This window comes from Cuculus canorus, chromosome 1 (genome assembly GCF_017976375.1).
Source record: "Cuculus canorus isolate bCucCan1 chromosome 1, bCucCan1.pri, whole genome shotgun sequence".
Lineage (NCBI taxonomy): Eukaryota > Metazoa > Chordata > Aves > Cuculiformes > Cuculidae > Cuculus > Cuculus canorus.
In genome coordinates, this window is record NC_071401.1 from 154459167 (window position 1) to 154487120 (window position 27954).

A 27954-nucleotide genomic window follows, 5' to 3' on the forward strand; every position below is an offset into this window, starting at 1 on the left:
CTTTGGTTTCTTATGAGCTTTTAAAAGAAGGCATTGGCAGAACTTAGGACCTTTTTCTCAGGAAAGTACAAGCCGCTGCTGCGGGAGCTTGAAGTGCCTCTATGGTACGAGCAAGGGTTTGATTGTTCTGCAAACCAGTCCATGGTGGACACCTTCATCTGCAGAAGCAGCACTGATGGTCAGCCAGGCACCGGGGGTCACATGGCTCCACCATGAGCCTTGTACACCTTCTTTCAGAGACAACCCCCTCTGTCCATAAAAATGTATGGAAAGGGATCTTGGCAGTGTGCCTCCTGGATATGGATACAAAGCCTTAAGCAGCATAGGGCTGGAGTACCTCTCCTGTAAGGACAGGCTGAAAGAGTTGGGATTGTTAGTCTGGAGAAGGCTGAGGGAAGACCTTATAGTGGCCTTCCAGTAATTAAAGGGGGCCTACAAGAAAGCTGGAGAAGGGCTCTTTATCAGGGAGTGCAGGGATGGAGTGAGAGGTAATGGTTTTAAGCTGAAAGAGGGGAGATTTAGATCAGATATTAGGAAGAAATGTTTTACTGTGAGGGTGGTGAGGCACTGGACCAGATTTCCCAGGGAAGTCATGGATGCCCAATCACTGGAGGTGTTCACAGCCAGGTTGGATGAGGCTTTGAGCAACCTGATCCAGTGGGCGGTGTCCCTGCCCATGGTAGAGGGGTCGTAACTGGATGATTTTTAAGGTTCCTAACAACCCAAACCATTCTACGCTATTGAACCAGGAGAGCACAAGCCATCTGGCACCAAGTAAATCCCATGTGTTTTACATAGTTTCCGTATCCCGACAGGCATTCTATGGGGAGATGCATCATATGGGAAGCTCTGGCACAATCAACCTGGAAATACGCTGTATTTCCCCAACTTCCAGCTGTATCTTGGGACACTCACTGCTCGTTGCGGGAGCCGTGCAACACTGCTTCGTGGGGATGAGGCTGTGGCAGAGCCTCCATCCCTGGCTCATGGAGGGGCTGGCTCTGGCTGGCTCCCGAACAATGCCTGCAACAGGTTTTCTGATTGGGAGGTGGATGTGCTATTTCCAAACACCAGGGTGCTTGGAAACAAAGTGACTTCAATATAAACTTAGAGCATCATTTACAGAGTTGGAAAGGGGATATCAAGAGCCTGGCTTGCTGCCTGTTTGTTTTTGTTGCTCGGATACATTTATTCCCTGTGTGAGGGCACAGCTTAATATGCTGTTTAGCAGGGGCAGTTAATTTTCAATTATTAGTCCCCTTTTATATATATGTTTTAAAATCTTGCTGCTTTAGCGGCTTAGCAGAGGAAGCAGTGAGGTGTCAGCTGGGCAGCAGGCAGCCTATGGAGCAGCCAGGGAGAGAGTCACCCCATCCCTGGGGAGCATCACCACCAAATGGCTTCATGCTCACATGCCCCCAGCTGCAGGCACCAGCTGCCCTGCTTTACAGAGCACAGCAACAGAGAGGATTTGGCCATAGCCATGGCAGAAAATGAGGCATAGCGTTGCTCCACGTTGTTTCTGTGGCTCACAGTCATAACTCGTACCACAGCCGTGTCAAACCTTCACCTGCGAGCGAGCTCTGCAAGGCTTTGCTTTGTTGCTGCAAATCAGCACGAGAGGAGCTGTGCAAAACTATCCTACCTGGAGAACGAGCTCAGGGTCAGTGAAGTGAGAGGCTGACATCAGGGATATAACCCGTGGATACTTGGGAGGGGAGCTTGGCTTGGAGCCAGGCTGCTACAAGCTCTGCCTTTGTGGCTGCAGCGGGGACAAGCACGTCAGCGAAAGGTTGAGGATCAGCCCACTTCAGCTGATGTTTATGACCTTAACATAAGCATCTCCAAGAAGCTCAGACTGTTTTGCGGAATCAAACCTTATAACCCAAAATGAGTTATAAAGCAGGTATGTTTATTTCCAGCACTGAGGTGCAAGGGGGTTCTCCTCCTAGCTTGCACACCCTATAGCTTAACAAGCAGCTACTTATAGTGTAAAGACATGCATACGTATAAGCGCCTACTACATATTCATATGCTTTCCCTGCTTCATATTATAATTAGTTCTGGAAAGGTCTCTCCAGTCTTGCGCCTGCGTAGTGCCTCCTGATGGTCATGGGCCGGGGTTTTAGGGATGAAGTAGGAAGTCTTCCTTGGGATGAATATATTTCTTTTTGAACTTTGCACAGACTCAGTCTCCTCTGGCTGTTTTCAAACTCCTGACCCAAATGCAGCCAGCTTTCTGCATTCCAGTGCCCACTTATCAGTAAACTGCTGCTAGCTGGCTCCTTCGTTATCAACTTCCAAGGTCTTGAAGGCGAACAACTCCAAGCTCTAACGAACACTCCCAACCCCCCTTGTCTGCTTTCGCTCATCAGTTCCCCCGTCTTTTTAACATGGGCAAATTCATTTGCCAACTGTGTAATTTATCTCTCGAAGGGGAATTGTGTGATATTTTGTTGGAAAATTACCCTTTTAATGCGTTCTTATGGGCACTAGACATAGAAGTCAAAATTGTTAGTCGTTGTAGCATTCTCCAATTCCAAATAAATAACATAGCAGAGAAAACAAAGCTAACTAAAACTAGCATCAGAAGGGCAATAATGGGGTGACACAACTTATTTAGAATGCCAGTCGCAGTAGGGGACCATCCGAACAACGCATCCTTCCAATGATTGTTTGCATTTTCTTTTACCGTTTTTAGGACCCCCTTTCTTTCCTCTGTGTCATGGTGGACTGTTATCAGGGTCTTTTCCTGCTTTCCTGGACCTCGTCCAGAATTATAATCAAGTCCTGATGTTTCATTAACTGTTTCATTAATTATTTTACTAATGTAAGATTCGTTCCAATAGGTATAGGTGATAATTTGTGAAATATTGTATAATCGGATTTTATCAGCTGATGGGATATGACTGGTGCTAAATAAGAAAAGTCACACCCAACAATCTTAACAAGATTACAAATACAGAAATTAGAAATTAAAGTGATTCTTACTATCCATAATTATCTCATCTATTACTACAGAGGTACAAGCAGTTCTCAAATACACAAAATACCCTGGCCAATATACACAAGTACAGTCCTTGGATTAGTGTCTAGATGGATCTTAAAGTGACAGATGTTTTGCTCAGTGCCGAGGCAGATGTCTTGAGCATCGATTGCATTATTTAGCAAATGAATCCTTGTTGTTCTTGTGTAATGCAAGATTCTAAATTTACAGTTTGCCATTTTCCATTCACTATTTGTGCCCATGTTCTATGTTCAGAAGGATAGAGCACAGTTTTATCATGGCTTAATCCTAATGCAATGATGGAGTGGATTTCATATATTGAAGAGTTACGTATGGTAAACACAAAGACTGTGGCTGTATTAGTGATGGGGTCATAGGTGAAATTTACCAGAGTCTATCATGATTGAAGCTTCCTCTCTAAGCCAGTGGCACTGTCCCAAACCACTTTCTGGATTTTGGTGGGAAAGTGCCCTCACCACCTTCTCTTATAATTAAGGCGGCCACAGATTGCATCCATAATTGTGCCTGTATACAACTGAGGGCCAAAGAAACGTTATCTTGGATCACACCGAGTACATTTCCTATTAATTCATGGTCTTGTTCCTCCACCTTTTCCACTTTGGTAACATTCCTGATAGTCAATTCCATTTAGGACCTCCAATCCTGTCTGTAACACTCCTGTTAGGCCTCTTTGTGTTCTGCCCCTAAAAGGGCACCTGTTTTCACAGCCAGATTGTCCAGCCCTCAAAGGGTGTTTTTAGGAAATGAGAGCATGCTGGTTGAATTTCAGAAATATCAGTTTGCATTAGCAGTTCAACACACTTAAGAGACCAGTCTGGGTTGAACAGCATTTGCTGTTGGCCTGTATTCCTGATTATATGGACCAATCTCATAAATTCTGTGTTGTAACAAACTTAGCTATAATATTTTTTAAATTTGAATGAGAGCCCAATGGTATCATAGGCCCTGAGACAAACCACCTTAACGGTCTGTACTAATGTAAAATTATGCCAACAGTCCAATTCATTGGAAATACAGGGTTTTGTATTCTTATCTGTAGGCGTAGTTGAGATAGTAATTTGGGATGCTGTTTTATGGATAGTCCTATTAACCATTCAGCATCCTACTTTGATTTCTCCTCCTATGGTCCCCTGAAGTTGTTGAATCCCCTGTTCTCTAGCCACATTCCATTCTTACCTCACATATACTTGATTTTCATGCATAACCACAGTTGATAGATTTAAACCCTTTCGATTCAGAATATTTCCCAGGGCTCCAGTATACCAAATAAAAGTTTGAGACCAAGGCCACTCAGTATTCTTTTGGCTAGGGGTACCTTTTCATCCCTGGATTATAGTTATAATCATGAGAAAAATAATTTTCCTGGTTGGACTTGCGTGACCCTTCATGGAGATCTGTGTGCCTTTTTCACTTGGGTGCGATGGATCCATGCACTCTGCTCCTTGATATCGATTGCTGTGAAGGAGGCAAGGAACATCTGGAATGGTCCTTCTCACTGTGGTTCCAGAGTCCTCTCTACAAGAGGCTTTACATATACATAACCCCCAGGTCGTATGTTATGCACAGGTTCATCCAAACCCCTACTTCATGTCTCAACCTCATGTTTTTCAATCTTTTGGAGCTGTTTGTCCAATGCCACCATGTAGGAGGTCATGATTTCATACTCAAATAGTGACTGATATGTTGTACTACTTCTGAGATAAAATGTGGGCCCCTATCAAGAGACATAGTTGTTGGAACCCAAAAGCATAATATTATATCCTGTATTAATGTTCTGGTTATCTCCTTGTTCTAGTAGGGAATACCTTCGGCCAACCTAAAAAGATACCAGTTAATACCAATAGGTATCGACATCCCCTCTGTCTTGGGAGTTCCAAAAAATCAATCTGCCATTATTGCCCAGGCCTGTTGCCTGTTCCAATTTGGCCCATTTCTGGTTTGGGGTAATTTTGGGATTAGTCTGGAGGCAAAGGTCACACTGCTGAGCCCCTTGTCTCATAATGGTGTATAAATTTCTAGCTGCCATCCCTTTAATTAGGTGTTTATATAAAGCTTCTACCCCCCCCTTGTCTCTTCCTGTGTTCTTCCCTCATCAAAAGCCATGTTAAATAAGGGGGAATGATTAGTTTCCCTTGTGGAGTGAGGACCCACCCCTCTTTACTATATGACTCTTCCTCAGGTCTATTATAAATTTCTGATTATCTGATCTTCCTTGGTATATTCTGGCTTACCTTCTACGGAGATTTGCCTGTCAGGGATCAAAGCCCCTTTTGTTTTTACCGCACCTTTGGCTGCCAGTTTTGCTTCTCTGTCCACCAGCTCATTTCCTCTCCCCAGTTCCAAATTTGCTTCCTGGTGTGCCTTGATGTGCATGATTGTCACTTTCTCAGGTAGCTGGACTGCTTCCAGCAGTCTCAGAATCCCTCTTCATGCTTGATGGTTTTGGCCTGGCATGTCTTTTATTGCTTAAGACATATCTGTTTCCATCCATGAACCAGCCCTCAGCGTCTTCCATGGGACTGTCTTTAAGGTCCAAACAGCTCAAGTATGGCTCGATGATCTCTAAGCAGTCGTGATGCACTGGTTCTCCTGTATTTCCACTGAGAAAAGAAGCTGGATTGATGATGTTAGTAACCACAATTTCCATATCATGTTCCAATATTATAGCTTGATATTTTAGGAACCTTTGTGGAGAAAGCCAGTGCCCAACTTTCACTTCCAGACACTAACACAGTCATTTTCTGGCCCAGGGTAAATCTTCGTGCCTCCTGGATGTTTAGCACGATGGCTGCAACCACTTGTAAACAGCCAGGCCCTCGGGTAATCCCTTGCTTCTCATGAGAGAAAAGGAAAAATGGCTTACTCACATATTGAAGTCCTAAGGCCAGGGCCGACATCAGGGCTTTCTTCAGCTGTTCAAAGGCTTGCACAGCCTCTTTGCTCCGTCAGAGGTATTTCTGTTCGGCGGTGGTTAGTGCATACAGGGGTTTAACAAGCAGTCCATAGTTATAGATCCATAGCTGACACCACCCAGTCATCCCCAAGAAAGTTCATAACTCTTTCAGTGTTTACAGTCTCAGGGTTTGGTATATTGCCTCTTTTCAGGCCTATCCCAAAGTTCTTTGTCCAGCGCTGATTTCGTAGCCCAAGTAGATTGCCTCGTGTTGCATTATTTGGGCCTTCTTTTAGATACACGGTGTTCCTGGAGCCACAAAAAGTTTAACAGACTCACCATCCAGGTCATGCAAGCGTTGTCTTGGTGGCAGTCAGGGTATCAGCTACATACTGCAACAATCTCCCTTCCCCAGGTGGGGCTTCCAGGCCTCAAGATCCTTTGCAAGTTGATTACCAAGTATCCAGGTGAGTTGAGTTCTGCACCTGCTTTCAGGGTTTTCCATTCAAATGCAAATATTTTCTGGCTGGCTTCATGGAGAGGGAGGCAAAAGTAGGTATCCCTCAGGTCTAAAACAGTAAGTCAGGTTAGTTTAGGTATTAGTACAGTTAACAGAGTATACGATTTTGCCACCACCGGGTAAAGGTTTTTGTTACTTTATTTACAGCTAATAAGTCCCGGCCACATCAGTGGCCCATACCTTGGGGTATACCTGGTTAGTGATTTCTTCGCTGATTTTTCCCTCTATGGGAACAATGATAAGGATAAACCCATTATTTGCATATACTGCTGGTCATTTACCTCCAGAGTAATCTCTCCCTTTTCAAATTTGATTATTGCACCCAATTGTTCTAATAAATCTCTCCCCAAAAGTGCCTTTGGGGAGTTGGGCATATACAAGAATCTGTGGATGGCCCATTGTATTCCCAGTTTATATCTTAGAAGTTCACAAAAATACACCTTTTCACTTTGGCCAGTTGCCCCTTTTACCACGATGTAGTCATTTCTTAGGGACATCAAAGCTTAGTTCAAAACTGAATACGTTGCCTCTTTGTCAACTAAAATTCTACTTTCTTCTCCTCTTTCCCTGTCTTCATTATAACTAGTGGATCTGCTAGGGTGGATTCCCCAGGTTCTTGTCAGTCTTCCTTCACATGAACCACTATTCCTCTTTTAGACTGGCCCAAAACCTAGTTGTTGTATTCCTACCCTTGACCCAGGATCCAGCAGTTTTGCAGAACATTATATCCCTCAGTCAATTTAGGAATTCAGATAGTGATTTAGAGAGACATTGTTTACTTGTTTGTGAATGGCTCTTTTCATTCCCTTCGAGATTCACTCCTGATATACCTGTAATTTTTCTACATGTTTAGATCTCTCTGGATCCCACATTGGGTCTTGGATGGGAAATACCCTTTCCAAATCCCATGTTTTACAATCAGTTCTGTTTTGGTTTGGTTTTGGGGTTTTTTTTTCTTTTTTTTCTTTTTTTTTTTCTTTTTCATCTTGGTCTTCCCAGAGAGGTGCCTGTAAAACTGTCAAAGCAGACCTTTCCCTGACGCAGGAAGATACCGGGCTATTTGGAGGGGAACCCGTCCGAGCCCGTATCCCATTCCTGTGATCGAGGGGGAGGCTTAAGCAAATCAGATAAGTCTTGTTCTGTTGTCCGGTGAATTTTATTTATTCTAGTGCACCCTTGCTCAATACTGCATGTCATGCAACACTGCCTCGGTTTACCTTTAAATTGTTTTCCTGCTCAAGGGTGAGTACCATAGGGTCCTGCAATGGCAAAATTCCACTGTCCCTTTGCCACTTCGGATGGTTTCGGAGGGTGAAAAACACTTCATTCCACTTTCCCTCTCTTTAAAAACAACATTAGTTGCAAAACGGTACTGTAATCCTCTTCTTAGTCATTGAGCCTCTGGCTCGCCCCGCCAATTCCTTCCAGTGCTGTAATAAGCATCCTAATGGGCTTGCCCAAGGAAATTCTTGCTCGGTTTTGCCCACATTATACTACCTTCCGACTCTACCTTTCTCCAACTTCCACAAACCATTTAAACACTTACAAATGTCCTGTCTCTAAGTTCTCAGGAACTTCCCTCAAGACTAGCAACAGCAACAATTCCCATCTACAGATAACAGACACTCAGGACAATAGAGTGATCCCAACTTAGCTGAATAGCACAATAAAACTTTATGATGGTTCTAACACCAAATCTGATCCATTCCCACAGCCTGCAGAATTCTGGCCCCCACTGTCCATGCAAACCTTTTGATTTTACACTTTCAAATTATTCTTTTTCCTCACACAGAACACTTAACTCACATTCCAGGAGGGGAAGGGTTAACTCACACACACACAGCACCTAACTCACATAACTCGAATACCAGGGGGGGGGGAAAGGGAGGGACACTCTCAGCCGCTTCTTCCATTTTCTTCCTTTTTTTTTTTCCTTCTTCTATGCTAGGTATTTTAAAATTTCATCCTTTGCAGCCTTCCATTCCAAAGGTCCGAGGTAAATATACCCATTTGCCGGCTCAATGGACATTTGGAATTAAAAGGCTTCGCAGGTGCATTCCTAGGATCAAGACAAACAGGGCTCCTAAACAATTTGCAAGTCTTTCAACATTTTGAGCTCAATTCGCCTCTGGCTCCTGTCTATGGAGGAAGAACCCTGTCTATGGAGGAAGAACGTCCCCCGGGAAGCTATCCCTCTCAATTCCGGTGGTACTGTTATAAGTCAAACAATTCACAGATTATACTTATGACATAAACCACACAACGTATAGCAGTAATCACTCGCTTTGTTCATCTCTGGCTGCTTCCTTTGCAGGAAAGCAGAACCGCGGATCAGAACTCTGTACTTGCTTCGCGCTCAATTGAGCGTCTCACGCTACCATGCACTCACATACAAACACTCCACAACATTTTAGGAGAAATTTAAAATGACCTCTTAATGGTGTTAAAATATACACGGTATCGATACTGAAGATTTGCAACAGGTGTAGAAGATGATAGCTATCTCATATGCAGCACTCCTGCTTCCTCAGCAAGGAGTACCCAATTCATAATAATATTATATACAATAATATTATCTTATCTATAATACCATAATCCCTCAGTCTGCTTTCACTGCCTTATGAGAATCTTGGGATTATACCATAATCCCTCACTCCGCGTCTCCGTCTAATGAGAATCTTGGGATTATATTTTACCTGGTGCTTTGCTATCACAGCAGGGAGCACCCATACCATACCACAGCAGCGAATTCGCTATTTTACCGAGGGGCGGGCAGTGCCACCTCCACACCCGGTGCAAGCAGGGGATTCATATCCCCCCTCGCGGACTTATGGGATCTTGGAAAAGTGACACTAACCCTTCGTCATCACGTGAGGCATCCTAGCCACGATTTACAGACTCGTCCCCTATTACCCTGCAGGTAAATCCAAATTACCATACCTTATCATACATAAATCACATACCTGGTCTACCCGCTGATGGGCTGTCTCTTCCTCCGCAGCAATCAGGTAGAGATGGGAGATTCTCTGGAGAAATAACTAACCAGGGTGCGCCTTAGAATGTCCCACTTCCCACCAATCCTGCAGCCGGGTAGAGAGCGTGTCCCATCTGGAGTGCCAAATTGTTTTGCAGAATCAAACCCTATAACCCAAAATGAGTTATAAAGCAGGTATGTTTATATCCAGCACTGGGGTGCAAGGGGGTTCTCCTCCTAGCTTGCACACCCTATAGCTTAACAAGCAGCTACTTATAGTGTAAAGACATGCATACGTATAAGCACCCACTACATATTCATACCCTTTCCCCACTTCATATTATAATTAGTTCTGGAAAGTTCTCTCCAGTCTTGCGCCTGCATAGTGCCTCCTGATGGTCGTGGGCCGGGGTTTTAGGGATGAAGTAGGAAGTCTTCCTTCGGATGGATATATTTCTTTTTGAACTTTGCACAGACTCAGTCTCCTCTGGCTGTTTTCAAACTCCTGACCCAAATGCAGCCAGCTTTCTGCATTCCAGTGCCCACTTATCAGTAAACTTCTGCTAGCTGGCTCCTTCGTTATCAACTTCCAAGGTCTTGAAGGCGAACAACTCCAAGCTCTAACGAACACTCCCAATCCCTCTTGTCTGCTTTTGCTCATCAAGACATTAAGGAACTAAGGAAAATTTGGCAGTCCTGACATTTCCAGTGTCTCTGGGTGTGCTGCATCTTTTAAGCAAAGTGAGAAGAGAAAATAGTCCTTACGGTCTTTTGAAATACATTATAGCTATGTGAGAATGCAAATCCTTCAAGGCCATATCTCTCCTCACCTTGCCAAATGAAATATGAAATAAAACTCCATTGTTTAATGTTTCCTGTGGCTTGAACCGTGGATCCTCTTGGCTGAGGTCCATCCCAGTAATGATTTAATTTGGGAACCACACTTCGCCTTTCTAAAAATAAGGAAAACTGAGAAGAAGAGCAAATGTGCTGAATAAAGATCTAAAATGACTTCTTTAGGATAGCAAGTAAAAGAAAATATGTTGCCCAGAAAATTTATAAAATCAAGTATTATAAGCCTGCCTCTATGCAGCAAACTCTTCCCTGGCATTTTAGCCCTGTTCTACAGTCTGGACCTTTTCCAAAGAGAGAGCAGTAAATCATCAGTCATATCTTTTTTTTCCCCTTCCCTCAGACACTTACTAAGAACCAGGCACACATACAAAAATAAAAGAATGTAGAAAACATCTACCCACTTCTGTTTAGTTCCCAGTGTTTTTAAAGCGTTTTACTCAAACTGTTACCCAGGAGTGAATGTCAAACTACTGCAAAACCAAACCCAGACACATTTCCCCAAGTGGGACCGAAATAAATCTATCTAAGGAACTGTGAGCTAATGGGACAAGATGTGCAATAGATGCCTTCACCTAAAAAAAGAAGAGAAGGCAGCTCTACCCTTCTCAGGCTGCATATAAGTACACAGGATCCATTTCTCAGGTTCATGCTGGGAGTCCAGACATCCCTTACACAAACCAAAATGCCATGTTCATGCTGGGAGAACCTCACCACAGCATGCAGTGGGCAGAGGGGCACAAAAAGCCCAGAGTCAGCGTGCACAGACCTGCTCGGGAATTGGTACCACAGGCTGCAAGCTCTCGGCTCTCTTTAGGCACTTCCAGCTTAGAAAGCCCACAAGGCTGTCAGAGTGATGCAAAATCGCAAGGATAACAGCACTCACAAAAGCAAGGTCTCTGAATGGCTCAGGAAACCTGCTGCAGCAGGCAGCTGGTGCACAGTGCAAACTAGTGTGGGGGAAAAAATATCTTAACTAGCCAGGGAATTAAAAAAGAATTCCTCATCAAACCCACCCAGAGGGAAATGTGGTTGCAGAAACGTGACTTGTGCAGAGAACAAAGGTGTGCTGAGATCGATTGCAAAACCACTACAGCAGCATTTTCAATCTGCTAGGTAATAAAACTGAGCCTTCTCAGCAACCATCAGCACGGAGGCTGGTAGCAGTGGCAGCTTCACGTGGCACAGACTTATACCACTGCCAGTGTTTGCAGCCCCCTGGCTTGCAGGGCTGGAGGTTGAGAAGGTGAAAAGACCCACTTCAGCAGCAGCCAGGCTGGGAACTTTTCCTTTCTTTCTCCCTGGCAAAAAAATACACCCTGAGTATGGCTCCTCAGTGTGGTTAGTTACTGCCTGTTACTAAAATCTGGATCTCAGCTGTAAATCAGGACTGCCCTTCAAAAGGCAGTAGTGTACCAGCAGTTTCTCCTCCCTCAGCACTCGTCTTCCTTCCCACACATGCTCAACATCAGAGCTTCTAGGGGTTCAGGGCAAGAAGCCACATGTGCCACCCCTGGCCCTCCGCCCCTCCTGGCTTATCACAGCCAGAGAGCAGGAGCACAAATGCCATTAGACCTTACAATTGCTTGAGACGAAAGTAAAGAAACAGGGCTGCCATGAAACAGAGCACTGTTGAACAGTATTAGACAGCCAAAAGGCCTCTTGAAAGGTCCATTTACTTAAAGATATTAAGGACATTAAACCCAAGCTCAGATGGCATTAGTGGGTCACTACCCATCTTCCCTCATGCTTTTTGGCCTCCTATAAGAGGCCAGACTTCCATTTCCCAGTGCAGTTTTTTTCCTGACCCTGCAGAGCTCTTCCAAGATGCCATTTGCAGCTCTGCATGTCACGTTCACCTCCCTGCTACCTGGGGAGAGGTTGCTGGCTGGTGGCGGGCAGCACACGGATGTCTCCCTGGCTATGAATGGTCCTACCCTTGCAAAATGGGATGTGCCCTGGGAATGACACTTGACTCCCAGGAGCAGAACCTGCAAGCCAGGCTCACAGGCAGCAGTTTGCTACTTTTGGTGGCCATCACAACCCTCAGCAGTGGCTACTTGACTGGGAGGGCTGGCTGCAAGCATGAGAAGACTGGCAGAGGAGTGGTGGTTCCAGACACTCACAGGGAGGTGGTGGCTGGGGGGGATGTTTGTACATTGTCCCTGGTAACACTGTGGGTTACTGTGCCCTGTCACTCATGCTGTTTTTCATATTTCATAAGCTCATTAAATCATCTGGGGAAATAAACATCCTTATTGTTCTCCAGGTGCACAGCTAAGGTGTGCTCTCTTCTCCATGTCTACACCTTGCCCCACTGGGGCAAGTAAATTCATTCTCCTGGAGGTACAGGGTCCACCCCATTCCTGGTGGGCCAGTGGTGAAAGGAGCCACCAGGCAACAGGACCAGGCAACAGGGCTCTGCAGGCAACACGGTGTCAGGGCTAGCATCCCATCAGGGCATCACAAGTCTCTATGGGTGCTGGGTGCGTTCCCACCAGCGTAGGTTCATCCAGTGGGTCAGCAGAAGAGCCAGATGGACTGGGAAACACTGGATAGAGAGGGGATGCTGCTTCATTGTTTCAGGACAGAGTTCAAATTTACAGCCCTTAGCATGTCACCAGAGGTCTCGTGATAGCGTGGCACCTGGGACAGCGTTGGTCATGGGTCATTCTGCCATTGTGCTCGCCCTTACCTTTGCAAGACAGATAGGGCATGTTGAACACCCATGCCAATGTGCCACGGGCATGGGGAGCCCATGGCAAGCAGCTGGCACAGCAAGCTAGCAAGTGGCCTCCTCGGAAGGCCAAGGCAGTTTGGAGGCATACTGCGTGGCGTGGCCAGAGGAGTTCACAACACGCACATACAGCCGCTGGCAAGGGGCCCGGGAGCTGGAGTCAAGCCTGGGGGAAAAAACAGAAAGAAACACTAAAACAGGCACAACCCAAGGAGGCCAGGCTGGGGAGGGGGTGCTTATGGAAGCCCACAGTCCTTGGCTGCCAAAGCAGCAGGGCAGCAAGGAAAGCCTGTCATAACACAGCCTGATCCAGCAGATCCCGTTCATAGTGCATCAAGGATTTGCTGCATGTAGCTGTGCATGTTTTGATCCAGATTTGGGAGGTTTGGGGACTGGGCTCATGAGCTCACCTGCCTAGAAGTGACAGAGCCCTGTTGTGAGAAGTGAAGTATTTCTGTGGATCAACAACCCGAGGAGGGGACAGGAAGCCAAGAGGAAGGTTGAAAGATCGATTTTCATTCTGGCAGAAGGTTAAGGGCAGGGAACATAAATGCTGCCTCCAAGGTCCCACATAGTATGTGAACTGATGAACTGGAAACAAAGATGAATAATATACCAAACATATTTCAGAGATGACTCAAAGCTATTGGCTCTTGAAGAGGTCAGGGAAGACTGTAAGTAAAATGCAAAGGTGGCAACTGGGCAACAATACGCATTTGCCTTAACTGGGCATATGCAAAGTCAGAAAAGAGAAAACAAATTGCATGCAAGAATTACAAAGCTCACACAGCCCCTAGCAGCTCAGGAAGGGATCTGGTTGTCACACAAGCCCTGTCTCTGTGAGTATCTGCATGTTTAAAAAAAATAAAAAAATAAAAAAAGCACACACGAAATATTAGCATGCAGAAGGAAGAGGGAGAGAATAATATGGAAACTATGATAATGCAATTATGTAGATCAGTAGCGTGGCCTCTCTGGGAATACTGTCTGCAGTTCAAGTAAGTCTTTCTCAGAAAGGGCTGATTAGGGATATGGCAAACTCACTCACAAAGAGAGATCAAAACGATTTGAGTTGTTTATCTCAGAAAGGAAATGAACAAGAGGAGATTGGCGTGGAGCAAGCCAGTCCAGCACTTCTGGTTTTCTTGCTGCACAATTCTATGGCTGTCATATCTGGTGTTGCTGAGAAGTGTGAGAAGTGATGTGGCTCTCCTCTGTCACACATGGTTTGCTCTTTCTCTCACCTTCTCTCCCATGGGCACATACGGTTATGCTTTATGTTTTTGTAGGATCTGGGGAGGAAGAGATGGCTAAGGAGGAATAATTACTCCTCAGAGCAGGTGAAGCACCAAAGAACCTTCTCTATTTACCCACGCATTACCATAGGCAGCCAGCATGGACAGCTGTAGACAATCGTGACAGCTTCTGCTGTGGATGTCAACGTTCTGCAGCGTGCTGAACTTTCCCCTTTCTCACACAAAGCCATTTGATGGAATTTATGACCATCAAAGCCAGAACAATAAAAGGAAATACCTATTAGTTGTCCAGCTGTTGTTGGCTGTGGGGAGAATGCTTGCTTTTGGGCACATGGAGCTGCTGAATCTGACAACCTCGCCTGTTTTCCCACAGGATATAGAATCATAGAATGGTCGGGGTTAGAAGGGAACTTAAAGACCATACAGTTCCAAAGCCCCTGCCATGGGCAGGGACACCTTCTACCGGATCAGGCTGCTCAAAGCCTCATTCAGCCTGGCCTTGAACACCTCCAGGAATGCCAGCATCTCACCACCCTCACAGTAAAAAATGTCTTCCTAATAGCTCCTCTAAATCTCCCCTCTTTCAGTTTAAAACTGTTCCCCCTCACCCTATTGCTGCATTCCCTGATCAAGAACCCCTCCCCAGCTTTCCTGGAGGCCATCCAGGTACTGGAAGGTTGCTATAAGGTCTTTTCGGAGCCTTCTCTCCTCCATGCTGAACCATCCCAACTCTCTCATACAGGAGGTGCTCCAGCCCCTTGATCATACTTGTAGAATCATAGAATTACCAGGTTGGAAAAGACCTCTTGGATCATCAAGTCCAACCATTCCTATCTGCCACTAAACCATTTCCCTGAGCACCTCATCTACCTGTCTTTTAAATACCTCAAGGGATGGTGACTCAACCACCTCCCTGGGCAGCCTCTGACAGTGCCCAATGACCCTATCTGTGAAAAATTTTCTTCTGGTACCCAGTCTGAACCTCCCCTGGGGCAGCTTGAGGCCATTCCCCCTTGTCCTGTCCCCTGTCACTTGGGAGAAGAGGCCAGCACCCTCCGCTCTTCAGCCTCCTTTGAGGTAGTTGTAGAGAGCAATAAGGTCTCCCCTCAGCCTCCTCCTCTCAAGGCTAAACAACCCCGGCTCTCTCAGCCGCTCCTCGTAAGACTTGTTCTCCAGCCCCCTCACCAGCTTCCTTGCTCTTCTCTGGACACGCTCCAGAGCCTCAACACCCTTTTTGTAGCACAGGGCCCAGAACTGAACACAGGATTCGAGTTGTGGCCTCACCAGTGCTGAGTACAGGGGCAGAATAACCCCCCTGGACCTGCGGGCCACACCGTTTCTGATACAAGCCAGCACGCTATTGGCCAGCTGGACCACTGCTGGCTCATATTCAGTCATTTATCAATCAACATGCCCAAGTCCTTCTCCTCCAGGCAGCTTTCACTCTTCCCCTAGTCTGTAGCGCTGCACAGGGTTCTTGTAGCCCTCCTCTGGACCCGTTCCAACAACTCCATATCCTTCTGATGTTGGGGATCCCAGAACGGGACACAATGCTCCAGCTGGAGAGGAGCAGAACCTTCCTTCCCACCCCACCCCCCGCCCCAGGCTCCGGAGCATCAGCTCAGCCTTCGCCGCGCCGCGGGGCCGCGTTACCCCTCCCGGCCGGCAGGGGGTGCCCTCCTGCAGGCGGCGGCGCAGTGGAAGGGGTGGGAGGGTTGTGAGTGCGCTCCGCCGGCAGGGGGAGGCAGCGCCGCGCCGGCCGGAAGTGCCCGCCGCGAGGACGCTCTGGGCCCCCTTCGAGCCGAGTTCTGTGGTTGGTGGAGCCCGGGTCGCGGCCCGGAAGCGGATGGGCTGCGCTGGAGAGTGACCCCGGGACCGGGAGGGGGAGCGGCTGCACTGGGGGCTTGGAGTGACTCCACTTCCACCTATCGGTCCTTCACGGTGAGTGTGAGGCGGCCGGGCCCGCGGGGCTCGCCCGGGGCCTCCAGGGGGCTCTGCCGGGGGTTCTCCCGGAGCTTCCGGGGGCTCTCCCGGGGCCTCCAGGGGGGCTCTCACCCGGGGCCCCGGTGGGGAGCGGAGACTGCGAGCAATCCTGGGGCGGCCCCGCCGTGGGAAGGGCCAGGCCGCGGGGCCCGCCGGGTTCCCCTCCATGAGGCGTGTGGCTTTGTTCCCTTAGAGAACCCATCGTGAGGCTGTCCCGTCCCATCCCGTTCCAGGCCGTGGAGGACGGCGTTCTGTGGGGCTGGGCATGGAGGGGGAGGCAGCGGCCGATCCGTCCTTCGGGAAGGGAAGAGCTAACTCGGATCGCGCTTTATCTGTTCTCACCAGGTCTCCCGTCCACGCAGCCGTCCCCCATGGCAGCGTGGTCCCGGGAGGCTGTCCTGAGCCTTTACCGGGCTCTGCTGCGCCAGGGCCGCAAGCTGCACTACACCGACCAGGATTTCTACCTCGCTTTCATCCGCCGCGAGTTCCGCAAGAACCAAGGGCTGCAGCAGCTGGAGGATAAGGAGAGACAGCTGGAGAAGGGGCAAGCTTTCCTGCAGAGCAAACTTGGGGGCCTAGTGTAGACTCCCTTTAGCTCCTTTTTGGCTCTATTTACTTTCCTCTTTCCAAAATCCCCCATTGACTGAAAGAGATGATTAACTCTCACTGCCCACCGCTGTCTTGACGAAGGTGCTTCCAGAGACACACCAGGAGGGCTCTCCTGTTCCCTTTACAAATGAATTAGGTCACAGGTAAGTCACTTGCAACAATATAACCTTGTTCTTCATGCTATTGTTGTATTAAATTTGTGAAAGTGGGGGGATGTTCTGCCTAGGGATGAAGAGTGACTGGATTCCTGGTTCATCAAGGCATGAATGTTCCTCCTGAGACTGTAGCTTGGCCTTAGAAAAACCTAGGAGCAGTTTTAAACCACTCAAGTCAGGCAGGCTCTGAACCTTCAAAACTGACTTAGAAGACAGATCCTGAGTCAGGTTGAAAGAGTTTCCTGGTGTTTTCATGGATTCTGCTACGAGTAGAGCAGTGGCAAAGTGCACTTTACCTGTTTAGTGAGGGAAACTCTTTGAATATAAACACCGAGATTGGGCTAAATGGAAGTTGAATGGAAGCACATGCATAAGAAAACATTAACGTTCGTGTTATACATGACTTGTATGAGAGTCAAGCCCACCAGCCTTGAAGGCAGAATAAATGTCTGGTGAAAGCCAGGGAGCTGTTCCTGCTGTGGTCTCTGCTGTTGTGTCTTGGGTATCTTTGAAGTACCTGGGACCAGCTGTTGTCCAAAAATAAGTCTGGCCATGGATACTCTGAGACTGCCTGTTAGTTCTTGGGAAGGTTCTGATTTGTTATAGACAAGCAGTTGATAATCCCTTCTTCCCCTTTTCCATGAGCAAAATTACATGCATTAGACTGAGAATGAGAAAATAAATTGCCATAAAAAAGGTGATGCTTTGGCTGAGAAGCAGAAATTAAAAAGAATAGTCATACAGTTTTATATAATGTACAGGATTTTACTGCAAAATGTTATTGAACTAAACCTTCATTTACTTTTAGAACAATACTAGGTTATTACAACTAAACCTCCTTAAACTATCAGAGGCCGCATCAAATTCAGGATGTTTTTCTTCAGGTCATATATAGAGCTGGAAGCAAAGAAATGCTGTCATTGAAGAGCTTGGTCAGTACTGTTTTGTCTCGCCTGGGAACAAGCAGCTCCTCAGGGAAAATATTTGAAGAGGCTGCAGGGTCTGGTGGTCCATTCCTGTGGTTACGTGCTAAGATCCCAAGTGTTGTCATCGTGGGGTGGAGGAGAAGAGAGCGAACCCTTACCGCTGCATGGTTTCACCTGTTTGTTTAATGTTCCTGCTACTCCCAGGTGAGATGGCAGCCGCTGGGCAGCGCAAAGGGAAAAAAGATGACAATGGCATCGGCACAGCCATCGACTTTGTGCTGTCCAACGCCCGGCTGGTGCTGGGCGTGGGTGGAGCCGCAATGCTGGGCATCGCCACGCTGGCCGTCAAACGGGTGAGCCTGCGGGACAGCGGGGTGGGGTCTGCGTGCGGGGGCACTGGGGAGAAGGAGCGGGGAAACAATAAGACCCGAGTTGCTCGGTAAAATGCAAATGTTGAGCCCTTCATGACTCAGATTGTGCCTGGTGATGTTTTAGATGTATGACCGGGCAATCAGTGCTCCCAGCAGCCCCACTCGCTTGAGCCAGTCGGGAAAGAGAAGCTGGGAAGAGCCAAACTGGCTGGGCTCCTCCTCACGCTTACTGACCCAGGACATGAAGACTAGCATCAGCCGCTCGCTGCAGAACCTTCCCACTGATCCTTCGGCTGCAGACACAGGTAAGGAGCAGGGTGAAACTCCGGTATTGCAGAGTCAAGGCCCATAGCTGTGTATTCACTGAAGGGAATGCAGAAAAGAGAATACTGTCTCACCCAGGATTTTGATGTTTTCCATTTAAGCAGGTCTACTGGTAACTTCAAGGACTAGAAGTCACACTAGGAACTAGTGAATAATAATCATCTATTTGCATTCTTCATTCCTCTCATGACTTCATGGTCTTAGGCATTATTCTCCCTCAATCTCTTTTTCAATCTGAATACTTCCCTGTGCAATCTTTTCTCGGAAAAAGGCATTCCATTCCTTTGAAGGTCTTTGTTACTTTTCCTTGGACCATTCCAGTTTGCTTTTGTATTTTAAGAGGAGAATATTCGAGTTGTGAACGTACTAGCAATTTGTAACAGTCGTTCGCATATTATTTCTACCATTTTCCTAATAATTTCTGTAACATTATTTGTCTGTTTAGTGCTACTCATTACTGAGTTAGTCTTCATCAGGTTATAAAGAGTGACTGCAGGCTTCTTTCTGAGTGGGATAACCAGTAATTTAGAGTCCATCAGTGGTTTTTTTATGCGTTTAGTTGGGTTTTCTCACCGACTTTACTTCCTGTCTCTGGTCACCTATGGAGATTTACACTTGGAGATTTAAAATAAAAATTGTGGTCAAGCTTTTAATTTCGTTTCCAGATTCTCTGCAAGAGAAGCTTCAGGGTGGCAATGGATTTTCTGCTAAGGAAAAGTTAAATAACTAGACAGCTGTGTTAAATGGGGTCTAAATAATTTGACTGGATTCCCCAAAGGTGAGGACTGAGGAATAAAGCCATCGATGATGGTGTCTTGCATTCTTAACTTAAAAATACATTAAAACTTAAAGATGGAAAAATAAGTTTTTTCATGATCAGGCAATGAAGTCTGGTTCCCTGTGGTTTTATGGGCTGTTTCCTTTTCACACAAACCCTCAAGCCTGTCCAAAAGACTCCAGTGGGACAAGAGGCAGCAGCTGCTGAGGTTGGGCAAGATGGGTTTGTGTGCAGCCATTCTGCATGTGCCGTGTGGCCAGATGCCTGTTGCCAAACAAATGTGCAACAGCTGATTGCCTTAATGAGGCCACTGCCTTGGGGGATTTCTTCTCCACCTGCTGGTTACCTCAGCCCTTCTGAAACCAAAGTCTCTCAGATCTGTAATTCTTCTTTAGGTCTTGTTGATAACTCCTAAAACTTTTGGCCCAGGTTAAGAGAAGTCTGAAAGACAGATGGGAAGTGTTTACTTATTTCTTCAGGAAACCAGTCAGAAAGAAAAGAGGCTTAGAGAACCTGTGTAGCTTAGGCATCACATAGTGACGCAGATGGCAGCATCAAATGTTGTGTGCTGATGTGTGCCTTAGACTGTGCTCGCTGCTCTCTGGCCAATGACAGTTTGAGAGAAGTTTCCGCTGGGGCTATGGTTGCCTGAGCTCTGCTGGGCCCAACATCTGTTGCTCACCATCCTGGAAGGTGTTTGTCAGAGTCCTGGCAAATGTTTCATTTCCAAGTGGCATGATCCAAGGAAAGCTGGGGACGGGATCTCTGTCTGGTAGTGCAGTGATAGGACAAGGGGGAACATTTTTAAGCTGAAAGAGGGGCGATTTAGATTAGGTATTAGGAAGAAATATTTTACTGTGAGGGTGGTGAGGCACAGTAACAGGTTGCCCATAGAAGCTGTGGATGCCTCATCCCTGGAGGTGTTCCAGGCCAGGTTGGATGAAGCTTTGAGGAACCTGATCCTGTGGGAGGTGTCCTTTCTCATGACAGGGGGAACATTGGGTGGGTTGGAACAGGATGGTCTTTAAGGTCCCTTCCAACCCAAAACATTCTATGATTCTATGATCTTTTCAGATCTCATACCATAGTCAGAACAGGGTTTTGCTGACAATTTATAAAAATCCATTGTAATATTAAAATCTTAACGACATAGTGGTGGTTGTTCAGGAGTGTTTTATTCCTGCTGGTCTGAACTGGTAACAGTGCTTTTTGGTTTTAGGTGGTTTTTTTTTTTTATAAATTGAACTGAAATGCTGCCCATGTAGCCATTAAAATTACTTTCTTGTACACATTGTTAGCATCCTTCTGGCTAAATTCCAAACCTAGTTTTCATCTGGTTTGATTTTTGTAGCAGTATCTTTTGAGGTTTCTCAGTACCTCCGTTTTGACTGGTACCTGTGCAAAGCATGCAGAATGAATGTCTGCTGAAAGCTTTTTGAGACCTAGGAGACTGCCTTTGCACACTATGAATTTTCTTCTGTGGATCAGTTTGTAGTGAAATACTGCAGGCAGTCAACAGTTTTCCTTCTGTCTTGCAGACTTTTTCCGACCCACAAAGCCCAAGCCATCTGCCAAGAGGAGTCAAGTGGAGCTGAAAAAATCCCGCCTTCGTCTGTCTCTGCAAGAAAAGCTCTTTGCTTATTATCGGAGGAAGGTAGCTATCCCAGCGGATGAGCAGGCCCGGGCCAAGCAAGCAGCCGTAGATATCTGTGCCGAGCTGCGCAGCTTCCTTCGTGCCAAGCTGCCGGACATGCCCCTGCGTGACATGTACCTCAGCGGCAGCCTGTATGATGATCTTCAGGTAATTCCTGGGGCCGCGTGATGGGTCATTATTTAGAAAGCTGACTAGGCAGGGGTATTTCAGGCTTCCCTGTTGACAGTGCTGGCTCAGCACAACATTCCTCCATAACAATGTTCCTGGTGTCACCTTTCTCACTGTGGGTCCAGGTGTTGATTTCTGCAGTACTGTTTGAATAGGTGTGACTGGGCTGATGTTGTCTGCAAAGCATTTAGTTTTTGCTGATTTATTTCCTCTCAGGCCTTCTTTCCTTCCTCCCTGTCACTTCCTATTTAGCTGTGATTTTTCTTGCTGTTTCTCTGGTAGTGCTCTCTTTTTTTTCTCTGTCCTTTCTATCTCCTTCCAAATAGATGATATTCCCTTAGAACTCTTGTGTATTCATGTAGGTCTTCCCTATTCTTTTTTTAATGCATGACAGACCTGGATTGGACAGCAGTCCGTGCTGCATATCTCCCTGCTGGCAAGATGCCCATGGCTATAGTGAGTGATTCAGAGGCACACTTTTTGTTTGAGTCAGAGCTCTGGAATGGAGCATGGAGTGTCCAGTGAAACTTAGATCTGGGGTCTTAATCACACTGGTGAAAAGGGATCTTTAATGACCTTTTTCCAAACAATGTGGCAGACGGGGTGAAGGTAGTACCTAGTTCTAGCATGGGATAATTAAACCACAGCAACTTAAGCCTGGCTAGAAACATCTCTGCCTCCTTTTTTAAATTCTCATGTGGTGTTGCTGTGCCCTGGGCCAGCTGTGTCTCACATCCAAGGAGTGGACTTGGAGCAGTAGGAGTCAAAATGATTCACCTATATGCATGACGTGAGTGTCAGGTCCTGAAGTAGAGACCTCTAAATAGTACATACTGTGTAAGCATTAGCTTGGGTTAGACCTTGGAGTTATCCCACTGACAATGTGAAATAATCCTTCAGAATGCCTTTTGACAAAGGGAGGCTGTGAATCCTACGCAGAATGGAAATTGAGACAGCTGAATCTTTATTCCAAGTTCCTTTAAACAGAAGGCTATCTAAAGATGGTGAATAAAACTGAATGTGGAGACAGAAAGCTTGTTCTTACCGACTTTTCTCTCTTGCGAAAGGTAGTGACAGCTGACCACATCCAGCTCATTGTGCCTCTGATGCTGGAGCAGAACCTGTGGTCGTGCATCCCTGGAGAGGACACCATCATGAACATTCCTGGCTTCTACTTGGTGCGTCGGGAAAACCCAGAGTACTTTCCCCGTGGGAGCAGCTACTGGGACCGCTGTGTGGTGGGAGGTTACCTTTCTCCCAAAGCTGTAGCAGACGCCTTTGAGAAAGTTGTGGCTGGCTCCATCAACTGGCCAGCAATTGGGAGTCTCTTGGATTATGTGATCCGTCCAGCAGCTCCCCCGGCAGATTTGACGCTGGAAGTCCAGTATGATCCAGAACGGCATCTTTTTATTGACTTCCTACCATCCCTAACACTGGGTGACATCATCCTTGTGGCCAAACCCCATCGACTGGCCCGGAATGACAATCTGTGGCGACTGAGCCTGCGCCCAGCAGAAACTGCTCGCCTCCGGGCCTTGGACCAGTGTGATTCTGGCTGCCGCTGCTTGTGCCTGAAGATCTTCAAAGCGGTTTGCAAGTCGAACCCAGCCCTGGGTCACCTCACTGCCAGCCAGCTCACCAATGTCATCCTCCACCTATCTGAAGAGGAGTCCGATTGGTCCCAGGACATGCTGGCTGATCGCTTCTTGCAGGCGCTGAAGTGGTTGATCCGCTACTTGGAGGCAGGTGTCCTCCCTAGTGCTCTGAACCCCAAGGTGAACTTGTTTTCAGAGCTGACCCCTGAAGAAGTGGATGAGTTGGGCTATACCCTCTACAGCTCTCTGTCAGAGCCAGAGGTCTTGCTGCAGACGTAATGAAGCCTTACCTGGGGAAATCTTGATAGCGTTTATCCAAGGTGGACTTCGATTACTGCGAAATATGCCTCCTCCACTTCTCTCTCTCTGTCTCCTTTTGGTTCATTATTATTTCCTAGTGTGGAGCTGATGTTCCCACTGAATTTCTTGGTGCTACTGGTCCATTTCCACCATCTCTGCCCCAACAGGTACCCATTGGCTGGGGAAAAAGAGGCTAAAACTTCAGCTCTAAGATCTCCACATAAATTCTGCTCATGTTTAAGTGTCTACCAAAAAAAAAACTATGCACTTCTTTAACCTGTAAAACACTTACTTCAGTTGGGACTGAAGAAGGTGGAACTGGGCTGGTAAATCCGGTGACTATTTTAGCAGACTTGCATTGAGGTCCTTTCCTTTCCTCCAGACTGCCTGCCCCAATTCTTTTTCACTGCTGTGCCACACTGTTTTGCTTTCCTCTTTGTTTATATTTTCTTTTTTGACCCTTTGAGCCAGTTGTGCAGAGCAGACTGAGCGAGATGTTTTGGATAGGGTTGCTTTTTTGCGTTTCTGAGTGGATAATGATTACACTGGCAGTGTTTAGGGCTGTTAGAGTTTGTAAGAAGAGAATGCCCATGGCTTCTGCTCCTATGGACCCTTCTTACCCTTTGCAAGCTGAGTTCAGGAGTAAGGGCTGAGGCTTGTCCAGTCTGCTGCAACACAACCTCCAGCATGGGCTTAGCTCACGGAAGCTCTCGCTGGGGAGGAAGAAGCTTTTGTGGTCTGGCTATGTGATGAGGCCAAAGGAGCAGAGCTTGCCATTCCTGCCTAGCCAGATCTGCTGGGTGTTGCTGGTGGGAATATTCCTGGGAATGAGGAATGGAGAACAGCGTGGCTCCTTAGATGTATCTCTGGCCTGGAGGAAGAGAGGCTGATGATAGGGGAGGGGTGGGAGAAACACATGGGAATGGGGATTACTATTTTTCATCTTTACCTCAAGAGTTCATGGCTGTTGTAGTTTATAGGAGATGTAAGCAAGACTGCATGCCTCAAAGGACTTTGCCATAAGCACACATAAATGAGATTCTCACCAGCTGTAAGTCCATGAAGGTGATAGGATTGAACTGGTGTCATCAGCAAAGTTCTGTCCCACACACTGATGTTAGGGTACCTCTGCAGAGCTGGCATTTAGAGACAAGTTGTCTTTGCCATCTGCTCTCAGTGTGTGTTTTAGTCCCCTCCCCAGCCACCTCAGAACTAAGGCTTTCCATCCTCTTCCTCATTCCTATGCGCTGACTTTCCAGTGCTCCCAGTTTACAATTACTCTTAGAGTGCTGTGGAGGGCACACCTTTCCACTCAGTCTGTTTGGACCTGTTGGTAATGCAGTTCTGCCTGGCCCTGCTTATGGCTGCTGTCAGGCCACACTCCGTTGGCTGCCCTCCCATCTGCTGCTGGACTGCAAAGGCTTCTGGGGGGGGCAGCTGCTGCACTGTTGGTGTCTCCTACACGAGCCACATGGACTCTGCATACTCTGCATTCAGCCTTCTGGCTTCCTTGCCTTCAAAAAGGGGAGAGAGGTTATCTTCCTGAGTCTGAGGCGCTGGCTCTCAAAACACCAGCTCAGCTGTCCTTGCAGAAACATACTTGCCTTTCCCCACCTTTAGCACTTTTTCTTTCCCCTTGCTGTCCAGCCTCTTTAGCCAATGGAGAGGGATGCTGCAGCAACAGATTGGAGGGAGCAGGAATCCTTTTCTCCTTCCCTCTCAGGACTTAACTCCCCTCTGAGAGACACGTTTTAAGGTGAGTTCCAGGAGTGGAACCACGGAGGGGAGTCTTTAGCCCTCATTTTCTTTTTGGAGACAGTGAGATGAGATGAGGGAGGGAGCATCTTTCTCAGACGATCCGTCCATTTTAGTCAGCGTCAGACAGTATTCCATATACAGTGATAATGCAACATTGCATTTTAAATTATTTAATCCTTAAGGTACTGGTATTTTCTAGACTGCCAGATGTGTACTTTTGAGTTTGTGTGTGTATATATAAAGTCTGTAGTCTATAAAAGGTTAACAGAAATTCTGTTTGTATGATTTTGTGTTTTGTAAGTTTTGCAGCAGCCAATGTCAGTCAGCTATTGATTGCTGTTCACTCTGGTTCCCAGATTATTTTCCCCTCTTCCTTTCCCTGCCCTTCTGATGTCAGCCTTTCTACCCTAAAAGCAGACAGATGAGACTTGGAGCCTATAGGCTATTGGGGGAAATTCCCCTTTCTTCTAATTACTTGAAGGTAAACAAAAATACTAAAATATCGGGGTTGTCAGGAGTTCTCTGTAAGTTCGTTTCTTTAGTGTGATCTCACCCTCACTTGGTGCTGACTCCAATACCATGGTCTTCACGCAGAATTGAGCAACAGCATGGTTTGGAATGATCAAAACAATAGGTAGAAAAAAGGTGAGATATAAGCAGGAGAAGGACACTGTCTGAGCTGGCTTGAGAACAGTTGCCACATACATATCTGTATATAGAATTTTTTACATGAATGCTTTTACTTCCTGGCAACCGAATGAATTAATATTTTATGACCATTTCTTGCTGCTATTGAGCTCAGTCAGTATATCAAATGGAGACTGAAGCTGCCTTTTTGCCTTTTCTGTAGACTTTGCTCCACTTCACTTGAATCACTTCCATCATTTCTTCCCTTCAGTTTTTGCCTCCTCAGTGCTAGCCATGAGCCTGTTCTTGGGAGGTAAATGCTCACTTCCTACAGGCAGCCACCAGCGCCGGGCAACAGCTGCCCTGGCACTGGCAGTCTCAGCGAAGGCCAAAGATGTCATAGGTCACAGGGACACTGCAACTAGGAGTGTTTCAAGAGCATTTTTCGCAGCTATAAAGGGAACCAGAAACGGGAAAAAGAGCAGGTCAAGTATGCAGGGAATGTAACACTAATACTATGCCCAGCCTGTGGGTCAGACTGTTGCAGGGTCTTTTGAACTGGCACCTTCAGTGTTAAATGCAGTACATGGGTTGACGTACGGCCCAGAGGGCTGTCTTACCCATAGGTAGGCTCCTTCATAGTCAAAGCTGTAGCACAGAACAGAAGGACCTGAAGCTGAATGTGAACAGGGCAGCTGCCAGCCACTGTCCTGGCAGAGTAGCTCAGAGACAAATTGATTGTAAGAGGCCCAGAGTGTGCATTTGGTTAGTTGTTGTCTGGGCTCCAAGAATGCCTTGGTGTGTTCTGCTGTAGCTCAGCTCACATGAGCTTCCCACGAGATTTTTGTCTTGTTCCTGTAACCACAGGGCTAGGACCAGCTTGCTCAGCAGTAGGGTTTCACTGCTGCTGAGATCCACTGCTAATCCTTCAAGTCAGATGGATTTCTTTCCCAGTGTTTAAAAGCAATTAAGGAAACAAGAGGTTGCTTTCTGCTTCCTGGTGACCTGCCACCAGGCCCCCCAGTCTTAGCATGTGGGTACTCGGGAGAAGTGAAGAGATAATGCCTCATGTCGCCCAGGCCTGGGGTCTGTGGATTTGAAAACGGGAAAGTCTTAAGTGCGTGGTCTGTGACAGAGTGTGTGAAATTCTGAAATAAAACAACTTTCCACAGTAACCTGGTTGTTTCTGGTGTGTTTATAAACAAAAGAGTGTATCTCTGCTTTTGTCTAAGTGCATTGCCTTTATGCTGACACAAGTTTGCACCACACCAAGCGCTTGGAGACTGACATGCCCCTTGCTAATTCGCTTGCTTTCCCTTTGGGGCTCTGGGCACTCTGCAGCTTGCCTTGGGAGAGCAATCAGCTCTTTGCTGCAGCGTGCTGGCTCCCGGCAGCATTCGCATCAATCACAAGATGATGTGTAATTATGGCGCTGTGCCTCCCATCCTTTCTCTGATAGCCTGCGTGCCTGGACAGGCACTTGTCTTTTATGTGGCTCCCCAGAATTCACAGGCTTCTGTGCCTCTTTAATATTAAACCATCCTGTGCAGACTTCCCCACCTTTGCTCAGTCACATGCTGGTTTCTATGTGCCAATGCTTCCCCCTGCCAGATGCGCTCCTCTCTTATCCAAGCATCAGCCTTGAGGTGGTGAGGAAGCTGCTGTGCCGTTGGGTTGTGTCTGGTGTATTAATGCTCTTTGCAGTAAGACTGAGGTTTATGTGCCTGCTTGGGAAGGTGGGGCAGAGGTATTAGACATCAAGTAAAGCATGAAGTGATGTTGCTTTTGATGGATCCTAGGCTTCTTTATTCTGGAAGACGTAGCAGTGTGACAACATAGTCCTGTGAGACTTGTTTTAATGAGGACTTGGTAATTAACATTTAACTGTTTTGGAAGATATGTTATGATACAAAGGGAGTCTATACCTCTAACATTTTTTTTTCTGATACACCTTGCCTGTGTTGTTTTCGTTTGTTTTTTTTTTTCCTTTAATCTGTTCTGTGGTAGAAACAGATCAGATGAGATCAAGCACATTCACGTCATATGGAGTCTTACAGGAACAGCTAAAATGAGCTGCTTTGTGGAATCTGTGCCAGGTATTACTCCCTCAAGTGAATGCCCCTGGAAAGTCTAGAGCTTGCAATGCATGTTTAATGTATGCAGTGGTTTGCACCTTTGCATAAAAGCTTTCTCTCCGTGTGAATAGGGAGGAAAGATCAAAAGATAGGGTCTGTTTAATGCAGGGAAGAAATAATTGGAGGGAGTCATGATAATTATCTCAAGTATGGAAAAGGTTGCTACAAAGAAGAGCGTAAATGGTTCTCCAGGCTGCAAAGACTCAGCACCTCTTTTTTTCTTAGCCAAAGAAACAAAGAACCTTGGGAGGGAAGGTGAATTTTATAAAAAGGAAAATATTTTGTGTGCTTTGTTATATAACCACAGACCT

At 46.7% G+C, this 27954-nt stretch overlaps 2 protein-coding genes across 2 annotated transcripts; both read left to right on the forward strand.

The window, feature by feature from the left end:
• Positions 1-16066: 16066 nt before the first annotated feature.
• Positions 16067-16829, forward strand: LOC128849347 (MIEF1 upstream open reading frame protein-like). The gene is made up of 2 exons (XM_054050839.1): positions 16067-16201; positions 16589-16829. The coding sequence occupies exon 2, from the start codon at positions 16615-16617 to the stop codon at positions 16825-16827; it is 213 nt and encodes a 70-aa protein (XP_053906814.1). The 5' UTR covers positions 16067-16201; positions 16589-16614; the 3' UTR covers positions 16828-16829.
• Positions 16830-16861: 32 nt separating this feature from the next.
• On the forward strand, positions 16862-27903 carry MIEF1 (mitochondrial elongation factor 1). Its single transcript, XM_009556644.2, has 5 exons — positions 16862-16995; positions 18138-18286; positions 18429-18609; positions 20945-21207; positions 22296-27903. The coding sequence occupies exons 2-5, from the start codon at positions 18143-18145 to the stop codon at positions 23100-23102; spliced, it is 1395 nt and encodes a 464-aa protein (XP_009554939.1). The 5' UTR covers positions 16862-16995; positions 18138-18142; the 3' UTR covers positions 23103-27903.
• Positions 27904-27954: the final 51 nt, after the last annotated feature.